General features: G+C 39.7%; 1 protein-coding gene across 3 annotated transcripts in view; it reads left to right on the top strand.

Moving 5' to 3' along the window:
- AAGAB (alpha and gamma adaptin binding protein) overlaps window positions 1–22,754 on the top strand; it is an 86,659-nt gene that overhangs the window by 33,682 nt on the left and 30,223 nt on the right. For all 3 annotated transcript variants that reach the window (XM_067751708.1, XM_067751713.1, XM_067751703.1), the window contains exon 5: window positions 5,832–5,915. In XM_067751708.1, coding sequence (XP_067607809.1) covers window positions 5,832–5,915 — 84 coding nt within the window. The remainder of the gene's footprint in view (window positions 1–5,831; window positions 5,916–22,754) is intronic.

Genomic DNA, 22,754 nt, shown 5'->3' with positions numbered 1-22,754 from the left:
GTTTTGCCTATGTTCTCTTCTAGGAGTTTTATGGTGTCATGTCTTATATTTAAGTCTTTAAGCCATTTTGAGTTTATTTTTGTGTATGGTGTGAGGGTGTGTTTTAACTTCATTGATTTGCATGCAGCTGTCCAACTCTCCCAGTACTACTTGCTGAAGCAAATGTCTTTTCTCCATTGTATATTCTTGCCTTCTTTATCAAAGATTAATTGACTGTAGTTGTGTGGGTTTATTTCTGTGCTCTCTGCTCTGTTTCATTGATCCGTATGCCTATTTTTGTACCAATACCACACTGTTTTGATTACTGTAGCTTTTTAGTATTTTCTGAAGTCTGGGAGAGTTATGCCTCCTGCTTTGTTGTTTTTCCTCAGGATTGCTGTAGCAATTCTGGGTCTTTTATGGTTCCGTAATAAGATTTTGGATTATTTGTTCTAGTTCTGTGGAAAATGTCATGGATAATTTGATAGGGATCACATTAAATCTGTAAATTGCTTTGGGTAGTATTGCCATGTTAACAATATTAATTTATCCAAGAGCATGGGATATCTTTCCATCACTTTGAATCCTCTTTTATTTCCTTTATTAATGTTTTATAGTTCTCAGCATATAAGTCTTTCACCTCCTTGATAAGATTTATTCCTAGGTATTCCTTTTTTTTTCTTTGGGTGCAATTTTTTTTTTTTTTTTTGCGGTATACGGACCTCTCACTGTTGTGGCCTCTCCCGTTGCAGAGCACAGGCTCCAGACATGCAGGCTCAGCGGCCATGGCTCACGGGCCTAGCCGCTCCGCGGCATGTGGGATCTTCCCGGACCAGGGCACAAATCCGTGTCCCCTGCATCGCAGGCAGACTCTCAACCAGTGCACCACCAGGGAAGCCCTTAAAAGGAATTTGTTTTTTACAATCCTGTTCTGATATTTCATTGTTAGTGTAAAGGAATGCAACTGATTTCTGAATGTTAATCTTGTATCCTGCTACTTTGCTGAATTCATTTATTATATCTAGTAGTTTTTGTGTGGCATTCTTAGGGCTTGCTATATATAGTTTCATGTCATCTGCATACAGTGACAATTTTACCTCTTCCCTTCCAATTTGGATACATTTTCTTTTTTGTATCTGATTGCTGTGGCCAGGACTTCCAATATTATGTTGAATAGAAGTGAGGAGACTGAGCATTCTTGTTCCAGATTTTAGAGAGAAGGATTTCAGCTTTTCATCATTGAGTATATTGGCTGTGGGTTTGTCATAAGTAACTTTTATTGTGTTGAGATATGTCCCCTCTATACCCACTTTGGTAAGAGTTTTTATCATTAATGGACGTTGATTTTGTCAGGTGTTTTTTTCTGCATCTATTGAGATGATCATGTGGTTTTTGTCTCTTCTTTTGTTGATGTGGTGTATCACATTGATTGATTTGCATATGTTGAACCATCCTTATGAATTTAGGATGAATCCCACTTGGTCATGGTGTATGATCTTTTGTATATTTTGTTGGATTCAGTTTGCTAATACTTTGTTGAGAATTTTTGCTTCTATATTCCTCAAAGATACTGGCCTGTAATTTTCTTTGTTGGTGGTATCTTTGTTTGGTTTTGGTATCAGGGTGATAGTGACTTCATAGAACGTCTTCGGGAGTGTTCCCTCCTCTTCAGTGTTTTGGAAGAATTTGAGGATTGGTAAAAGTTCTTTGTATGTTTGGTAGAATTCACCTGTGAAGCCATCTGGTCCTGGATTTTTGTTTGTAGGGAGTTTTTTTTTTTTCTTTTAATTACAGATTCAATTTCACTTCTAATGATAGGTCGTTTTAAATTATCTGTTATATTCTTGATTTAATTTTGATGGGCTGTGTGTTTCTAGAAACTTGTTCATTTCTTCTAGGTTGTTGAATTTGTTGGCATATAAATGTTCATAGTATTCTCTTATGGTTGTTTTGTATTTTTGTGGTCTTGGTTGATATTTCTCCTTTTTCATTTCTTATTTTGTTTATCTGGGTTCTCTCTCTTTTCTTTGTGGTGAATCTGGCTCTGTTGTTTTGTGCCCTAGTATATCATCAGTCCTAGAGAATATTACATGTGCACTTGAAAAGAATGTGTATTCTGGGTTTTTTGAATATGATGTCCTGAAAATATCAATTAAGTCTAACTGTTCTATTGTATAATTTAGGATATCTGTTGCCTTATTGATTTTCTTTCTAGAAGATCTGTCCATTGATGTGAGTGGGGTGTTAAAGTTGCCTACTATTATTGTATTCCCGTCAATTTTTCCTTTTATGTCTGTTAGTATTTGTTTTATGTATTTGGGTTTTCCTATATTAGGTACATATATGTCGATGAGTGTAAAATCCTCTCCTTTTATTGATCCTTTTGTCATTATATAGTGTCTTTATCTTTCTTTATGGCCTTTGTTTTAAAGTCTATTTTGTCTGACGTGAGTATTGCGACCCTCACTTTCTTGTCATTTCCGTTTGCATGATATGTCTTTTTTCCGTACCCTCACTTTCAGTCTGTGTGTGTCATTGCCCTAAAGTGGGTGCCTTGTAGGCAGCATATTGTACTTACTTGTTTTTTTATCCAGTCTGCCATTCTGTCTTTTGATTGGAGCATTTAGTCCATTGACATTTAAGGTAATTATTGATAAATCTGTATTTATTGCCATTTTAAACCTTGTTTTCCAGTTGATGCTGTGTTTCTTCTTTGTCCCTTTCTTTTTCTTTTTTGTTTTTCATTTTGTGGTTTGATGATTTTATTTTATGCTTGTGTTCTCTTCTTTTTGATTTTGGTGAATCTATTGTATGTTTTTGATTTATGGTTACCCTGTTTTTCAAGTATGTTAACTCCTTATTATATCTGCTTGCTTTAGAGTGACAGTCATATAGGCTCAAATGCATTCTAAAAAAAAGAATCTACATTTTCTTACTCTCCTCTCCCACATTTTATGATTTTGATGTCCTCTTTTACATCTTTATGTTTATCCTTTTGCTCTTCCTTGCGTTTATCATCTCTTTCACAAACTGATTTAAAAAATATTTTTTCCATCTGTATACTGGCTTATTTAAGTGATTTACTTTCCAGTTGTGATTTCCTCTTTCCTATATCTTCTTGCTTCTTTTCAAATTAGAGGAGACCTCTGAATATTTCTTTTAGGTTAGGTTTAGTATTGCTGTATTATTTTAGTTTTTGCTCCTCTGAGAAATTCTTTCTCTCTCCTATTCTAAATGATAATTTTGCTGGGTAGAGCATTGTAGATTGCAGATTTTTCCCTTTCAAGATTTTAAATATGTTTTTCTGCTCCCTTCTGGCCTGTGGTGTTTCTGTAGAGAAATCAGCTGATAGCCTTATGGGGGTTCCCTTGTAATTAACTCTTTGTTTTTCTCTTGCTGCATTTAGAATCCTCTCTTTATGTTTAACTTTTGCCATTTTGATTGTAATATGTCTTGGTGTAGGTCTGTTAGGGTTCATTTTGTTCCTGACCTTCTGTGCTTTCTGTATCTGGATAACTGTTTCCTTTTTTAGGTTTGGGAACTTTTCAGGCATAATTTCTTCAAATACCTTTTCAATCTCCGTTTCTCTTTCTTCTCCTTCTGGAATCCCTGTTATGCATAGAGTGGCATGCTTTATATTATCCCGTGGGTCTTTTTATATTGTTTTCTTTTTTTTTCATTTGGCTTTCTGTCTCCTGTTCTGATTGGGTGATTTTCATTATTTTATCTTCCAGATCACTTATTCGTTCTCCTGTATTATTCATTCTGCTAGTCATTGCTTTTAGCTCAGCTTTAATCTCGGGAAATGAATTTTCTGATTTTTCTTGGCTCCTCTTTATAGTTTCTAGTTTCTTTTTACAGTAATCTGCATTTCTTTCGGTAGCCTTTCTTAATTCCTTTGGTATTTTCATTACCTCCTTTTTGGACTCGGTGTCCGTTACACTGAAGAGGTCTGTTTCATTGTTCTTTTAGGGGGATTCTCTTGGTCTTTTAACTGGGAGTGGTTTCTCTGCTTCTTCATTTTGTGTATATTTCTCTTACTCTGTGAGTTTAGGAAAAACAGTTATCTACTGTGATCTTGGAAGGCTGTTTATATGCAGGAGCATCCCTGTGTAGCTTGTGCGGGTTTAATGTATTTGGTGCAAGGGCTGCTTTTCATATGGATGCCTTCTGCATCTTTCCTCAGCATGTGCTGGCTGTTATCCCCTTGATAGGGGGTGTGCAGATGCTGCAGCTCTTGTGCGCTCCCTATCAAGGGGATAACAGCCTGCAGTGGCAGCGCTGGCTGGTGCCCACTCCCAGGGCCCACGGCAGCGGCTCATGTGTGCTTCTGGATCCCACAATGGTGGGGGCAGCAACTGGCGCCTGCTCCTGGATCTCTCAGTGCCTGCGGCAGCTCATGCCTGCCCTGAGAGCTCGTGTAGGCTGTGTCCTGTCACGTGATACCATGCGCATGGGGAAGGAGGCTCCTAAAGCGGTCCTCCCCTCTCCTTGCATGCCCCCCAGCAGTGGCACCTTACCTCTGTGGCGGGGACCAGGCTTCTTCCATGTACACCCTTGGTTGTGGCCATTACCACACTCCAGCTCCTTCAGGCTATCTCTGTGCAGCCAACCCCAGTCCTCTCCCTGGGTCTGACCTCCAAAGCTCCAGCACCCAGCCCCCACCTGCACCAACGGATGCATGTCTCAGGCTGGGGAGTGCAGGGCAGCCATACTGACTGTCTGTGTAGGTCTTCCTCCATTTTGCCTTCTGCAGCTAGTTGCTGCACTTTCCTCCAAGGCGCCGAAGCTCCCCCTCTATCCTGACTGATCTCCCTGCCAGTGAGGGGACTTCCTAGGGTGTGGGAACCTTTTCTCTTTCATAGCTCCCTCCCAGGGGTGCAGGTCCTGTCCTGATTCCTTTCTCTCTCTTTTTTTCTTTTTCTTTTGTCCTACGCGGTAACATGGAGATTTTCTTGCCCTTTCAGAAGTCTGAGGTCTTCTGCCAGTGTTCAGTAGATGTTCTGTGAGAATCGTTCCACCTGTAGATATATATATTTTTTTAACTACTTTTTTTTTTTTTTGCGGTATGTGGGCCTCTCACTGTTGTGGCCTCTCCTGTTGCGGAGCACAGGCTCCGAACGCGCAGGCTCAGCGGCCATGGTTCACGGGCCCAGCCGCTCCGTGGCATGTGGGATCTTCCCGGACCGGGGCACGAACCCGTGTCCCCTGCATCAGCAGGCGGACTCTCAACCACTGCGCCACCTGGGAAGCCCCTGTAGATATATTTTTGATGTATTTGTTGAAGGAGGTGAGCTCCACGTCTTACTCCTCCGCCATCTTGATCACTCTCCAGTTTCTAGAATATTCTTGACAGGAGCTCTGAGCTTTGTATTTCCTTAATTTTTTCCCTTTTTTTACTTGTTACAATGTGAAGTAACAACTAAATGAGCAAGATAATTAAGCCACAGTTGTTTAAAAATGTGGCTTGTGGGCTATATATACATATACGGTCAGCCCTCTGTATCCAAGGGTTCTGCTTCCATGGATTCAACCAACAGCAAGCTGAAAATATTTGGAAGAAAAATTCCAGAAAATTCCAAAAAATTTACATAGTATTTGGTATTTTAAGTATTTAAGAGATGATTTAAAGTATATGGGAGGAAAAAAAAATGGGACAATGTGGGTAGATTATATATGAATACTATGCTGTTTTATATAAGGGACTTGAGCATCTGCAGATTTTGGTATCCACAGTGGGGAGGGGGGTCCTGGAGCTATTCCCTCATGAATATTTAGGGCTGAGTGTGTATATATATATGTGTATGTATAAGTGCATGTATAAATATATATATTTTTTCCTCCCTGATTAGATGACTTCCCAGAATCTACAGGAGTAAAGCGAATTGTTCAAGCCTTGAATGCCAATGTCTGGTCCAATGTAGTGATGAAGAATGGTAAGTAACTTGGGACTGAAAGTCCTGAGGAGCTTTTTCCTCCTGTTCCTTGTAAGTTTTAAATTATTTGATTATATGTGGAAGCATTAGGATTATATGAAATCTGTGGATTTGTTCAATTTTAAGTCCCCAGTTGAAGAGAGCCAAAAGAAACATTTCTAAGAATTTAAGATATATGTTTAATAGTTAACAAGAATTTAGAACTTGCCTATAATATGCCTGGCATTGTCTTTGGCTTTGAGAAATACCCCCAAAATTGTAAAATGTGAATCCTAGCCTTAAGGAGCTCATAGTCCAGCTGAGGAATCAAAGTGTACACTTTTAAAATGCTACATAACTGTGCAAGGCAGTCTTTGATGAGCACAGAATGACTGATGCAAGTAGCAAAGGCAGAGAGGCCAGAGATGTGGCCTTTACTGTGGGCTTGAGTACAGAGAGAGAGTTTCAAGGCAAAAGCGGGTCTTGGCAGTCATCTTCACAGGATGGTCTAGATTTGGGATGGTGAAGTGGGAGAGTGGCAAACAGTAGAGGAAGCATGGCATCAGGAATAATGGTTGTATGTTCTAGGGTCACTAGGAGTCTCTCACCTAGCAGTTGGAGATAGCTTAGGAGAGAGAGGTCTGTATTCGAGGCAGGAGAATCTGGGCTTTTTCTTATAGGAAGCGGTGAGTCATTAGAGATTTCTTTTCTTTTGAGTTTTCTTTTATTTTTTATATAGCAGGTTCCTACTAGTTATCTATTTTATACATATTAGTGTATATAGGTCAATCCTAATCTCCCAATTCATCCCCCCCTCCCTGCTTTCCCCCTTGGTGTCCATCCATACATGTGTTCTCTACATCTGTGTCTCTATTTCTGCCTTGTAAACCGCTTCATCTGTACCATTTTTCTAGATTCCACATATATGTGTTAATATACAATATTTGTTTTTCTCTTTCTGACTTACTTCACTCTATATGATAGTCTCTAGGTCCATCCACATCTCTACGAACGACCCGATTTCGTTCCTTTTTATGGCTGAGTAATATTCCATTGTATAGTATGTACCACATCTACTTTATCCATTCTTCTGTCGATGGGCGTTTAGGTTGCTTTCATGACCTGATTATTGTAAATAGTGCTGCAGTGAACATTGGGGTGCATGTGTCTTTTTTTTTTGCGGTATGCGGACCTCTCGCTGTTGTGGCCTTTCCTGTTGCGGAGCACAGGCTCCGGACGCGCAGGCTCAGCAGCCATGGCTCACGGGCCCAGCCATTGCGCTGCATGTGGGATCTTCCTGGACCGGGGCACAAACCTGTGTCCCCTGCATCAGCAGGCGGACTCTCAACCACTGCGCCACCAGGGAAGCCCCGCATGTGTCTTTTTGAATTATGGTTTTCTCAGTGTATATGCCCAGTAGTGGGATTGCTGGGTCATATGGTAATTCTATTTTTAGTTTTTTAAGGAACCTCCATACTGATTTGCATAGTGGCTATATCACTTTACATTGCCACCAACAGTGCAAGAGGGTTCCCTTTTCTCCACACCCTTTCCAGCATTTGTTGTTTGTAGATTTTCTGGTGAAGCCCATTCTAACAGGTGTGAGGTGATACCTCATTGTAGTTTTGATTTGCATTTCTCTAATAATTAGTGATGTTGAGCAGCTTTTCATGTGCTTCTTGGCCATCTGTATGTCTTCTTTGGAGAAATGTCTATTTAGGTCTTCTTCCCATTTTTGGATTGGATTGTTTGTTTCTTTAATATTGAGCTGCATGAGCTGTTTATATATTTTGGAGATTAACCCTTTGTCAGTTGCTTCATTTGCAAATATTTTCTCCCATCCTGAGGGTTGTCTTTTCATCTTGTTTATACTTTCCTTTGCTGTGCAAAAGCTTTTAAGTTTCATTAGGTCCCATTTGTTTATTTCTGTTTTTATTTCCATTACTCTAGGAGGTGGATCAAAAAAGATCTTGCTGTGATTTATGTCAAAGAGTGTTCTTCCTATGTTATCCTCTAAGAGTTTTATAGTGTCCAGTCTTACATTTAGGTCTTTAATCCATTTTGAGTTTATTTTTGTGTATGGTGTTAGGGAGTGTTCTAATTTCATTCTTTTACATGTAGCTGTCCAGTTTTCCCAGCACCACTTATTGAACAGGCTGTCTTTTTTCCATTGTGTATGCTTGCCTCCTTTGTCATAGATTAGTTGACCGTAGGTGCAAGAGTTTATCTCTGGGCTTTCTATCCTGTTCCATTGATCTATATTTCTGTTTTTGTGTTGGTACCATATTGTCTTATTTACTGTAACTTTGTAGTATAGTCTGAAGTCAGGGAGTCTGATTCCTCCAGCTGTGTTTTTTTCTCTCAAGATTGCTTTGGCTATTTGGGGTCTTTTGTGTATCCATACAAATTTTAAGATTTTTTGTTCTAGTTCTGTAAAAAATGACATTGGTCGTTTGATAGGGATTGCATTGAGTCTGTAGATTGCATCGGGTAGTATAGTCATTTTCACAATAATGATTCTTCCAATCCGAGTACATGGTGTATCTCTCCATCTGTTGGTGTCATCTTTGATTTCTTTCATCATTGTCTTATAGTTTTCTGAGTACAGGTCATTTACCTCCTTAGGTAGGTTTATTCCTAGGTATTTTATTCTTTTTGTGGCAGTGGTGAATAGGATTGCTTCCTTAATTTCCCTTTCTGATCTTTCATTAGTGTATAGGAATGTAAGAGATTTCTGTAATAATTTTGTATCCTGCAACTTTACCAAATTCATTGATTAGCTCTAGTAGTTTTCTGGTGGCATCTTTAGGATTTTCTGTGTATAGTATCATGTCCTGCAAACAGTGACAGTTTTACTTCTACTTTTCCAATTTGTATTCCTTTTATTTCTTTTCTTCTCTGATTGCCATGGCTACGACTTCCAAAACTATGTTGAATAATAGTGGTGAGAGTGGACATCTTTGTCTTGTTCCTGATCTTAGAGGAAATGCTTTCAGTTTTTCACCATTGAGAATGATATTTGCTGTGGGTTTGTCATATATGACTTTTATTATGTTGAGGTAGTTTCCCTCTATGCCCACTTTCTGGAGAGTTTTTATCATAAATTGGTGTTGAATTTTGTCAAAATCTTTTTCTGCATCTATTGAGATGATCATATGGTTTTTATTCTTCAATTTGTTAATATGGTGTATCACATTGATTGATTTGCATATATTGAAGAATCCTTGCATCCCTGAGATAAATCCCACTTGATCATGGTGTATGATCCTTTTAATGTGTTGTTGGATTCTGTTTGCTAGTATTTTGTTGAGGATTTTTGCATCTACATTCATCAGTGATATTCGTCTGTAATTTTCTTTTTTGTAGTATCTTTGTCTGGTTTTGGTATCAGGGTGATGGTGGACTCATAGAATGAATTTGGGAGTGTTTTTTCCTCTGCAAGTTTTTGGAAGTGTTTGAGAAGGATGGGTGTTAACCTTTTCTCTAAATGTTTGATAGAAGTCACCTGTGAAGCTGTCTGGTCCTGGACTTCTGTGTGTTGGAATATTTTTAATCACAGTTTCAATTTCATTACTTGTGATTGGTCTGTTCATATTTTCTATTTCTTCCTGGTTCAGTCTTGAAAGGATATACCTTTCTAAGAATTTGTCCATTTCTTCCAGGTTGTCCATATTACTAGCATAGAGTTGCTTGTAGAGTCTCTTAGGATCCTTTGTATTTCTGCGGTGCCCGTTGTAACTTCTCCTTTTTCATTTCAAATTTTATTGATTTGCGTCCTCTCCCTCTTTTTCTTGATGAGTCTGGCTGAAGGTTTATAAATTTTGTTTATCTTCTCAAAGAACCAGCTTTTAGGTTATTGCTCTTTGCTATTGTTTTCTTTGTTTCTATTTCATATTTCTGCTCTGATCTTTATCATCTCTTTCCTTCTAGTAACTTTGGGTTTTGTTTATTCTTCTTTCTCTAGTTCGTTTAGGTGTAAGGTTAGATTGTTTGAGATTTTTCTTGTTTCTTGAGGTAGGATTGTATGGCTATTATAAACTTCCCTCTTTGATCTGCTGTTGCTGCATCTCATAGGTTTTGGATCGTCGTGTTTTCATTGTCATTTGTCTCTAGGTATTTTTTATTTTTATTTTATTTATTTTTTTGCGGTACGCTGGCCTCTCACTGTCGTGGCCTCTCCCGTTGCGGAGCGCAGGCTCAGCGGCCATGGCTCACGGGCCCAGCCGCTTTGTGGCATGTGGGATATTCCCAGATAGGGGCACGAGCCCGCGTCCCTTGCATCAGCAGGCGGACTCTCAACCACTGCGGCACCAGGGAAGCCCCTTTTTGTCTCTAGGTATTTTTTTATTTTCTCTGATTTCTTCAGTGATCTCTTGGTTATTTAGTAATGTATTGTTTAGCCTCCATGTGTTTGTGTTTCTTATGTTTTTTTCCCTGTAATTTATTTCTAATCTCATAGCGTTGTGGTTGAAAAAGATGATATGATTTCACATTTCTTAAATTTACTGAGGCTTGATTTGTGACTCAGGATGTGATCTGTCCTGAGAATGTTCTGTGTGCACTTGAGAAGAAAGTGTAATCTGCTGTTTTCAGATGGAATATCCTATAAATATCAATTAAATCCATCTGGTCTGTTGTGTCATATAAGGCTTATGTTTCCTTATTAATTTTCTGTCTGGATGATCTGTCCATGGGTGTAAGTGAGGTGTTAAAGTCGCCCACTATTATTGTGTTACTGTTGATTTCCTCTTTCATAGCTGTTAGCATTTGCCTTATGTATTGAGGTGCTCTTATGTTGGGTGCATATATATTTACAGTTGTTATATCTTCTTCTTGGATTGATCCCTTGATCATTATGTAGCGTCCTTGCTTGTTCCTTGTTACATTCTTTATTTTAAAGTCTGTTTTGTCTGATATGAGTATTGGTGCTCCAGCTTTCTTTTCATTTCCTTTTGCATGGAATATCTTTTTCCATCCCCTCACTTTCAGTGTGTATGTTTCCCTAGGTCTGAAGTAGGTCTCTTGTAGACAGCATATATATGGGTCTTGTTTTTGTATCCATTCAGCAAGCCTGTGTGTTTTGGTTGGAGCATTTAATCCATCCACACAAAAGGTAATTATCAATACGTATGTTCCTATTACCATATTCTTAATTGTTTTGGGTTTGTTTTTGTAGGTCCTTTTCTTCTCTTGTGTTTCTCACTTAGAGAAGTTCCTTTCGCCTTTGTTGTAGAGCTGGTTTGGTGGTGCTGAATTCTCTTAGCTTTGGCTTGTGTGTAAACCTTTTGATTTCTCTGTCGAATCTGAATGAGATCCTTGCTGGGTAATCTTGGTTATAGGTTCTTCCCTTTCATCACTTTAAATATATTGTGCCACTCCCTGTGGCTTGCAGAATTTCTTCTGAGAAATCAGCTGTTAACCTTATGGGAGTTCCCTTGTATGTTATTTGTCGTTTTTCCCTTGTTGCTTTTAATAATTTTTCTTTGTTTTTAATTTTTGTCAATTTGATTACTGTGTGTCTTAGCGTGTTTCTCCTTGGATATATCCTGGCTGGGACTCTCTGCACTTCCTGGACATGGGTGGCTATTTCCTTTCCCATGTTATGTAAATTTTCAACTCTAATCTCTTCAGATATTTTCTCGGCTCCTTTCTCTTTCTCTTCTCCTTCTGGGACCCCTATAATGTGAATGTTGGTACGTACAGTGTTGTCCCAGAGGTCTCTTAGGCTGTCTTCATTTCTTTTCATTATATTTTCTTTATTCTGTTCTGTGGCAGTGGATTCCACCATTCTGTCTTCCAGGTCATTTGTCTGTTCTACTGCTTCAGTTATTCTGCTATTGATTCCTTCTAGTGTATTTTTCATTTCAGTTAGTGTATTGTTCATCTCTGTTTGTTTTTTCTTTAATTCTTCTAGGTGTTTGATCTTTAATTCTTCTAGATCTTTGTTAAACATTTCTTGCATCTTCTCAGTCTTTGCCTCCATTCTTTTTCCGAGGTCCTGGATCATCTTCACTATAATTATTCTGAATTCTTTTTCTGGTAGGTTGCCTATCTCCACTTCATTTAGTTGTTTTTCTGGGGTTTCCTTCATCTGGTACATTGTCCTTTGCCTTTCATTTTGTCTGTCTTTCTGTGAATGTGGTTTTCATTCCACAGGCTGCAGGATTGTAGTTCTTCTTGCTTCTGCTGTCTATCCTCTGGTGGATGAGGCTATCTAAGAGGCTTGTGCAACCTTCCTGATGGGAGGGACTGGTGGTGGGTAGAGCTGGGTGTTGCTCTGGTTGGCAGAGCTCAGTAAAACTTTAATCTGCTTGTCTGCTGATGGGTGGGGCTGAGTTCCCTCCCTGTTGGTTGTTTGGCCTGAGTCGACCCAGCACTGGAGCTGCAGGCTCTTTGGTGGGCTAATGGCAGACTCCAGAGGGCTCACACCAAGGAGTACTTCCCAGAACTTCTGCTGCCAGTGTCATTGTCCCTGCAGTGAGCCACAGCTGACCCCCAACTCTGCAGGAGACCCTCCAGTGCTTGCAGGTAGGTCTGGTTCAGTCTCCTGTGGGGTCTCTGCTCCTTCCCCCTGGGTTCTGATGAACAGACTACTTTGTGTGTGCCCTTCAAGAGTGGAGTCTCTGTTTCCCCCAGTCTTGTCGAAGTCCTGCAGTCAAATCCTGCTATCCTTCAAAGTTTGATTCTCTGGGAATTCCTCCTCCCATTGCTGGACCCCCAGGTTGGGAAGCCTGACATGGGGCTCAGAACCTTCACTCCAGTGGGTGGACTAATGTGGTTTAATTGTTCTCCAGTTTGTGAGTCACCCACGCAGCAGTGATGGGATTTGATTTGTGATTGCTCCCCTCCTACCGTCTCATTGCAGCTCTCCTACCATCTCATTGCGGCTTCTCCTTTGTCTTTGCATGTGTGGTATCTTTTTTGGTGAGTTCCAGTGTTCCTTTTAATGATTGTTTAGCAGTTAGTTGTGATTCCGGTGTTCTCGCAAGAGGGAGTGAGCGCACATCCTTCTATGCTGCCATCTTGAACCAATCCGAGATTTCTTAACAAGAGAGTGATGCAGAGAAGTTGGCATTTTTGAAAGGTTATTGTTGTGGTGGGTTTGGCAGTTGAATCATGTGCAGGTAGAGCCTGAAGTCAGGAGACCAGGCAACAGTGGCTACAGCTCAAAACTGGGGCCGGGCTTATGTGGTGGCAGTAGCCATGGGGTGAGAAGCTGGATCTGAAGTGCAGTCTGAAGGGGGTCAGTTTAGTTGGTGCACATTAGCCTCTTATTGTCTGTATTAGTTTCCTCGAGGCTGCAGTAACAAAGTACACCCAACTGGAGGCTTAGAACAACAGGTATTTATTGTCTCACAGTACTAGATGCCAGAGGTCCAAAATCAAGGTGCCAGCAGGGCTGTGTCCCCTGTGAAGGTGTTAGGAAAGTATCTGTCCCAGATCTCTCTTCTAGTTTCTGGTAGTTCTTTGGTTTATAGTAGCATAACTCCAATCTTCACATGGCATTCTCCCTGTGTGCCTGTCTCTGTTCATGTCTTCTTTATGTAAGGGTAATAGTCATAATGAATTAAGGGCCTACCCTACCCCAACATGATTTCATCTTAACTAATTATATCTGCATATAAGGTAACATTCTGAGGTATGAGAGGTCAGAACTTCAACATATGAATTTGTGGGGGCAGGACGTAATTCAACCCATAACATATTTCTTTAGGAATTGCTGCCTGGGTAGTGTTTTTCTCTTTTGTAGCACTTGGCTGCCTCAACGAGTATGTTATGCTAGGTGAAGCACTGCAGAAAGGAATGAGAAAAATCATGTTTAAGTGAGCTTACCCCATCTTCCCTGAGATAAAGGGCCAAGTGGAAGATTGGTTTTATAGAAGTAGAATAATTCATCTCAATTTTCTGTTGATGCTTGAGCGTAAAGTGAGATGGGGCCCTTAAGCTTGCCTGAGATCTGATCTAACCCATATCATCATTGGAGAATTTCCTTCTGGCTTAGAAAGGTATTACTTCCTCCCCTTTCCCTCTTCCCTCCTTCTCACTTTATTCTTTCTAGGGGGAATCAAATGTATCTCTTATGGTGAATTGCAAGGATATTAGATTTTATTCTGTTGCAGTAGCAGTCAGGTTAAGGCCATGACGGGTCTAGAAAAAATAGATTTTAACCCATGTTGTCATCTCCCTGTTACCAAAAGAAACTCCATTTGAGGCTTGGTTCTTCCCGTTCATTCATTCATTCAGCAAATCATTGTTGAGAATTTATCATGATGAGGCATTGCTGTAGACCATCTTCACTATAAAAATACATTTAAGGTATGGTACATAAACTGGATCAATTTGGAATAAAATTATATTCAGTGGTGCTTATTATATTTATGAAAAATATTTTCAGGAGAGCTTACTTGGCTTCAATCACTTTTTGAAAAATCTGTCGCCCAAGTTTATACATTAAAGTATTGTCTTGTAATTTACATTTATAGCTATAAATTTAGAAGCTGGACTGAACATACTTTATTACTTTGGAATTATGGTCAAAGGTATTTTCTGAAAAAAATGCTCTTAGACACTAAACAATATTCTTTAAGAGAACTGCAAAGCAAAGAGGCACACTGGATTTTTCATGGTTCTTTACCTTGAAGCATCTTTGCTTTATCTTTTTTTCTCTACAGTGGTGATACATGGGTTTGCTGTTAACCAAATCCCAAAATATTGCCATTAGCTTAATTCCATGTTTAAATGATCTTGACCTACATGGTATGAAGGAAAATTAACTATCTTCTCTCTAGAAGGAGTCCTAGATATGGAAATACAGTGACATTTGGATGCAACCCAAGTATTAGGAAGTGTGGAGGACATCCTTGTGTAGCCCCACATCTTAGATTAGAGACAGAGCTCTGTATGAATATATGGTGGGGGTCATATTACTGTTCCAGGATTGCCCTAACTCCTGTGCTCTCTGCAGAGCCTTGCTTTGCTGGTGGTTTAAGTGAACTGTGCCTGCCTCTCAGCAGGCTGTTCTTGAATGTTGTCTGCCAGCAGGTGCTCAGACTGGTTTATTTATTTCAGGGTATCTGTCTTTTCTACTTCTTTTTCTCTTTCATTTCCCCCCTTTTCCTCTTTCTCTCCTTTTACTTTTCTCTCACTTTTAAAAAATTGTGGTTAAATATACATAGCATAAGATTTACCATTTTAACCATTTTTAAGTATACAGTTCAGAGGCATTAAATACATTCACATTATTGTGCAGCTATCACCACTCAAAGCGTTTTAAACCAAAAAAATTTTAAAACAGAAAGTTGGTTGACAAAGTAAAGAAAGATATTAGAAGTGTTCTTTTTTGTTTGTTTTTCTACTGGAAATTCAATTATTTAATGAAAGATTTTTACATAAGATTTTAGAGAATAGTAAGAGAGGTAGCATACCTAATTCATTCTAAGACTAGGTTAAAATGATCCAAATTTCTAAAGACAGTACCAGTAAAGAAAATTATTAGAGCCCATCTCATTTATGAGCATAGATGCCATGATTTTAATCAATATATGAGCAACCTTAACCCCGAAATACATAAAAAGAATATAATATGACCTAGTTGAATTATTCCAAGGACCTAACATTCTTCAATATAAGAAAAATCTATTTAAATTCTCACATGAACAGGTTACAGGGGGAAAAATCATATGATTATGGCAATCAATGAAAAAAGCATTTAAAAATTTCAAAATATGTACAGAGGGAGGAAATAAATTAGAAATGGACTCCTGTGGCAGAAATTGATAATACGTAATATAGTAAATACCATACTGAATGTGAAACAGGGAAATGTGGACATGGTGTCACCTCTCAGTTTTAGGACACTAATGACTAGTTTTTCTGTTGTTGCTTTTATTAGAAAAATTACTATAATTGCAGTTGATTCTTTGGGATTATTACATTGCCAGTTATATAATCTCAGTTTATTATTTTCAAATATGGATTATGTATTTAGTATTTATCAAGCAGTAACGGAACATTGAGGTTATGCCATACTGGTCTTTAACTTTGGATTCAGAAAAATATTAGTTTGAAACTCTTTTAAAAAAATCCATTTAAAAAGTGCTCAGTTTGAGAAAACAGTTCCAATTCTAGTAAGGACTATGAAAATTTATTTGTTACAGCAAATATCTGTGAAAACATACAGACTTGACTAGGGTTTTATTTCTTTGCAGTTGATTGGCCACTTGACCTTCAAAAGTCAAATAATCTGAAATTCTAGTAATTAAAAACTTAGAAATGAGTAGCTTCCTTCCTGCCTTCCCCCAAGATAAAGTGGACGTGTTTCCTAAATGGAACTTCCTGATTTAAATGAATGGCCAGCTCAATTCTTTGCTTATTACAAGTCTGAACAACTTACCTGGCAATAGGATACCCTGATAATTTTTTGCCCCTAGTATTTCCCTTAAAAGGTAATGATACAGAAGATGGTTCTTTGGGACAGTAGTCCACCACCTTCTCTGTCTGCTGGCTTTCTGAAAAAGTTGTTATTCTTTGCCCCAACAACTTACCTCTCGGTTTATCGATCTGTCATGCAGTGAGCAGTATGAACTTGGACTCGGTAACAATTTTTGACAAGCCAGCCAGGAGCCTTGCTGCTCGTGGTCAGCTAGCATGGGTTGGGAAATTTTCAGGTAAGGCCCTAGCAGCTTCTAGGACCACTTGTCCGGAGGATCTTTCCATCAGAATTCCCCGAGGCAGCACCAGCTGCCCCAGGGCTTGGCAATTGGAGCCAGAAATTGACATCTGGGAGTCAGTGGGCTCCATACAGTAGGATAAGTCAAAAAAAAAAGTTAATGATACACGGGGTGGGAGGGATAAATTAGAAGTATGGGATTAACAGATACAAACTACATAAAATAGATAAGCAATAAGGATTTACTGTATAGCACAGGAACTATATTCAGTATCTTTTAATAGCCTATAATGGAAAATGATCTGAAAGAAGATATATACATATATATATATGTATATATATATACACACATATATATATGTATATATATACATATATATGTATATATATATAGATAATGTATATATACATTATCTATATATATAAAACTGAATCACTTGGCTATACACCTGAAACTAACACAATATTATAAATCAACTACATTTCAACTGTAAAAAAAAAAAAAAAGAAAAAGAAATGAAAGGTATACTGTGGAGCTGAAAACACACGCACACACATATACACACAAGTTAATGATACAGAAACAACCAAAGAAAAGATAAATTGGACTTATCAAAAGTAAAAAAACTTTTGTACTTCAGAGGACACTTAGGAAAGTGAAGTGATTACCCTCAGAATGGTAGAAAGTATTTGTAAACCATACACTTATCTGATAAAGATCTAGTACCTAGAATGTGTAAAGAACTATTATATAGCTTAATAATAAAAAGACAACCCAATTTATTAAATAGTGAAGGAGTTGAATAGACATTTTTCCAAAGAAGATACACAAATAGTCAATAAGCACATGAAAAGATGCTTAACATTATTAGCCATCAGGGAAATCATAACCACAGTAAGATACCACTTCATACCCACCAGGTTAGCTATAATCTAAAGAGACAGTAACAAGCATTGGTGAGGATATGGAGAAATTAGAACCCTCATACACTGGTGGTAGGAATGTAAAATGGTGCTGCAGCCACTTTGGAACAGTAGTAGTTGCTGAAAAAATTAAACCATATGCCCCAGCAGTTCCACTCACAGGTGTTATACCCAAGAGAATTGAAAACATATGTCCACACAAAAACTTGTGCACAGATGTTCCTAGCAGCTTTATTCATAATAGCCAAGAAAAGTGGAAACAACTGCTGAAAACAGTATCCGTTCAATAGAATATTATTCAGCCATAAAAGAAATGAAGCATGGATGCATGCTACAACGTGGATGAACCTCCAGAAACATTATGCTAAGTGAAAAAATCCAGACACAAAGGCCACATATTTTAGTGATTCCACTTAAATGAAGTGTCCAGAATAGTTAAATTCATAGAGACAGAAAGTAGATTAGTGGTTCCCAGGGACTGGGAGGGGGCTTTGGAGGTTTGGGGTATGAGGTTTCTTTTTTAGGGTGATGAAAGTGTTTTGGAATTATATAGTGATGATGGTTACACAACTTTGTGAATATACTAAACCCCACCAAATTTCATACCTTAAAGAAGGTGAAAGTTATGATATGTAAATAATACCTCAGTAAGAAGGAAAGAGGAAAGAAAGGAAAGGATGGAGGGAGGCAGGAAAAAAGGAAGGCAGGCAGGAAAATAGTACCACTAATGATGTTAGAAGGGGTGGTGGTGGTGGAAGGAAGTGAGGTGGTAACCATACTAATGAGCTGCTTATGTACATACATTATCTTAATCACAATATCCGTGAGAGTTAGGCTTAAAGAGGTCAAGTAATTTCCCCAAAGTCATATAAGTCATCAGTTCTCAAACTTGTTTGCACACTGGAATCACCTGGGGAACTTCTAAAAGTACTGATGCCTGAATCCCACTTCTGGAGATTCTGCATTAACTGGTATGGCGTGAGGCCTGGGCATAGAGATTTTAAAAATCTTCTCCAGGTAATTATCCCCAGGTAATTATAATATGCAGCAAAGTTTGAGAACCACTGATATTAGCTGTTAAATATCAAGGCCTCTGATTTGAACTTAGATCTTTATAATTTTGAAGTCTCATGAATTTATTTTTTTAATTTATTTATTAATTTCTTTTATGGTCTTCATTGCTGCATACGGGCTTTCTCTAGTTGCGGTGGGCGGGGGCTACTCTTTGTTGTGGTGCACGGACTTCTCATTGCAGTGGCTTCTCTTGTTGCAGAGCACAGGCTCTAGGCACACAGGCTCAGTAGTTGTGGCTTGCAGGCTCTAGAGTGCATGCTCAGTAGTTGTTGCACCCGGGCTTAGTTGCTCCGCGGCATGTGGGCGCTTCCCAGACCAGGGCTCAAACCCATGTCCTCTGCATTGGCAGGTGGATTCTTAACCACTCTGCCACCAGGGAAGCCCCTGAAGTCTCATGCATTTAACTACTATAACATGTAGGCTTATAAATTATTATGTTGTAATGAAATTTCTCCTTTACTGCTTTCTCTAAAGAATCAAGTAACAGTTTCCCATCCCAACACTGCTACTTAGCTGTGTGGCCTTAGGCAGATATGATTCTCTCTAGGCTTTATTTTTAATCTGGAAAATGAGCTTGGTCTCCATCCATGGCTGTAGCTGCACAGTGAAATCACCTGTGAAGCTTTTATGACCTGTACTGACTGGGGTCACCCAAACCATTTATCTTAGAAGGGAGGGGTGGCTGTAGTATTTTTTAAGCACCTCAGGAATTCATATATGCAGCCCTGGTTGAGAACCACTGATATAAATGATAGTCATCTAGTTCTAACTTGTAAGAGTCTGTGCTTAATCCATGGGAGTAAACTAGGCATTTTGAAAGCTGCATTAGCCCTCTGACTGACTTGCTTTCTCCCATTCCTAAATCATGTAATATTCACAAGTCGCTCCTTTGACTTACAAAGCCAGAGGAAAAAGACAGGACTATGCCCAGTGTAGAGTCACCTAGAGGCAAAAGTGAGAATAGTGGGGCTTGTTCTCTGTACTTCCTTGGTACCTATTTCTAGGACGGGCTAGTATGACAAGATCACCAGTGCTTGTATTAAATAACTGTCCTTGAGATCAGAAAGAAATAATACAGCCTTTATAAGTACCTACCTGTCTGGGGTGCACTTGAGATTCTAGGTGTAGCTGGATCATTTAAGTTTTTCTTCTGTTGACCTCAAATTTCTCACCGGTTCATAATTTAAGATCCGGTTTCAAGTGTTTACTCATTCATTCAGAAGAATACTTACTGAGTACTTACTATGTGCCAGGCATTGGTCTGTGTGCTTGGGATACATCAGTGAACAAAACAGACACAAATTTCTGTCCTTATGGAGTTTTCATTCTGGTGGGAGACATTAGTCAATAAATAATACAAGTAATTAGTAAGTTGTCCAATATATTAGAAGGCGATAAGTGATATGAAAAAAAATAAAGCAAGGTTAGGGGTATTGAGATTGCTGGGTAGATGGCAATATTAAATAGGGTGGTCAAGGTAGATCTTAAGAGCTTGAGATTTGAGGAAGGAGATGAGGCATTTGCCGTGTGATAGTGGGAGAAGTGCTTAGCAGGCAGAGGGGATAGCTACAGCAAAGGTTGTAAGGAGAAAACACGCCTGAAGAATATCAAGGAATGCAGTGTGGTTGAGGAGGGGGGCAGGTCAGAGAGATAATGGAGGACCAGATTATTTAGGGTCTTGTAGGCCATCTTAGTAACTTTCACATTTTATCAGAATCAGCTGGGGAGCTTTTGCAGGGCTTTTGCCAAGTAGAAGAGTAACATGATATGACTTCAGGTCTGAAGAGAGCACTCTGGCTGCTTTGTGGAGAATAGATGGTGGAGGTGAGGAGGAACCAAGGTGATCTCTCAGGAGGCGATTGCAGTATTCCAGGTGAAAGGTAGTGATGGCTTAGACCAGAATTGTAGCAATGGAAGGAGTGAGGAAAGGTCAAATTCTGGATCTATTTTTAGGTCATGCCAGCATGATTTCCTGATGTTGGATGTGAGGAATGAGAGATAGAGGGCAGTCAAGGACTCCAGGATTTGGGCCTGAGCGGTTTGAAGGGTAGGATGCCATCAACTACAGTGAGGAAGCTGCAGTGAAGCAGACTTTGAGGGGCAGGGTGACATATCAGTAATTTAGTTTGGGTCATGTTAACTTTGAGGTGGGCACTAGACTTCCAAGTGGAGATATCAGGTAGCCAGTTGGCTAGATATGTGGAGTTTGGGAAGAGAGGCACATGCACAACATTTAAAACCTTGAGCCTGGATGAGATCACCAAGGGAGTAAGTGAAGTAAATAAAGAGGACCAAGGACTCAGCAGAGGGACATTCCAACAATGAGGAGAATAGGGAGAAGAGAAGGAACCAGCCAGGGACACTGAGAAAGGGTGGTCAGTGAGGTAGGAAAACCAAGAGTGCAGGGTCCCAGAAGCACAAGTGGAAAGTTGTCAAAGTGGAAGGAGTGGTCAGCTGTGCCAGATGGCGCTCACAGGTCAAGTAAGATGAGAACTGAGAATTGACCTTTGGATTTAGCAATGTAGAGGTCATCAGTGGCCTTAAGGAGAGCGGTTTTGGTGAAGTAGGGTGTTTTTTTGTTGTTTTTTTAAAAATTTATTTTATTTTTGGCTGCATTGGGTCTTCGTTGCTGTGCGTGGGCTTTCTCTAGTTGCAGCGAGCGGGGGCTACTCTTCGTTGTGGTGCACGGGCTTCTCATCACGGTGGCTTCTCTTGTTGTAGAGCACGAACTCTAGGCACGCGGGCTTCAGTAGTTGTGGCGTATGGGCTTAGTTGCTCCACGACATGTGGGATCTTCCTGGACCAGGGCTCAAACCTGTGTCCCCTGCATTGGCAGGTGGATTCTTAACTACTGCGCCACCAGGGAAGCCCTGAAGTAGGTTTAAGAGAGATTGGGAAGAGAGGAATTGGAGATGGTGACTATAAACCACTCTTGAAAATTTTTGCAGGAAAAAGGAGCAAAGAAATAGGTGGATGCTAGTGAGAAGAGTGTGCTTGAGTTTTGTTATTTTTTTAAGATGAGAACAAGAGCAGCATGTTCATAGGCTGAAGGGAAAGATCCTGTAAAAAGTGGAAAAAAACTGATGAAGGAGAAGAGAGTGCTTTAGGGATATCCTTGAGTAGGTGAGAGAGGGTGGGCTCTAGTGGAGGGGTTGGCGGTGGATGGGGGGGGAAGTGGATCTGCGGAAAGAGGCAAGAAGGGAGTATGTGGGTGCAGATGTTGCTGGGTGGAGAGATATGGCATGGAAATCTGTGGAAATTTCATCTGATTGCCTCAGTTTTCTCAGTGAAGTAGGAAGCGAGGTTATCAACTGAGGGCAGAAGGAGGTTGCGTTAGGATTTGAGGAGAGAGGAGAAAATATGAAAGTCATCTAGGAGAGTAAGAGAGTAGACGAACCTAGGGATGTAAAATAAAGTTAGAATGATAAAAATAAATGACTGCCAGACAGGACAAAGGGGTCCACTTGAAATTTGGCGTGATACGTTTAAAGTGAAGGCAGGCAGCATGAGTGTTGGGGGTGGGGGGTCTTTTCCCCAGCTACCTTCAGCTACATGGGTGCAGCCATGGAGTCACCAGTTGTGCTTTTACCAAGCAAGGGTATCATGGCAAGAGGCAGGGGATTAGGTTGTGTACATGAGGGAATGATTATAATGATTGACCATGGAATTTAAGCTGGGTGAGAAAGGGAGAGAGAAAATCAGTGGGGAGAGGGTCAGTGAAAAGGTGATAGTTTTGAGGTCCCAGTGGAGTTGAAGAATAATTGGGTTGAACTCCTATAAAGGAGGGAGTGAGCTGGAAAGATAGGTGGTGGTCAGAGTGGGATGCACGAAACTGAGATCATGGAGGGGTTGTAGTTGGTAATGATATGGGAACGTACGGCTGAGGTTGGTAGAGGACAACATCCGTAAAATGGAACTTTAATGAACCAAAAGTCTGGTTCTTAGAAGGAACATTAATATGTATATTTAACTTGCTAAGTGTCCAGATAGAAGTAGTATTGGAGAAAATAATGGTGAGCCAGTAATTAAAATTGTGAAGAGGGACTTCCCTAGTGGTCCAGTGGTTAAGACTCTGCTCTCCCACTGCAGGGGGCATGGGTTCAATCCCTGGTCAGGGAACTAAGATCCCGCATCCCGTATGCTGAGGGCACGGCTGGAAAAAAATTGTGAAGAAATGAGGGGGAGTGGTTGGG

This window comes from Pseudorca crassidens, chromosome 1, assembly GCF_039906515.1.
Source record: "Pseudorca crassidens isolate mPseCra1 chromosome 1, mPseCra1.hap1, whole genome shotgun sequence".
NCBI lineage: Eukaryota > Metazoa > Chordata > Mammalia > Artiodactyla > Delphinidae > Pseudorca > Pseudorca crassidens.
The sequence above is the reverse complement of the archived record's forward strand: the minus strand, read 5'-3'. Positions and strand labels throughout refer to the sequence as shown.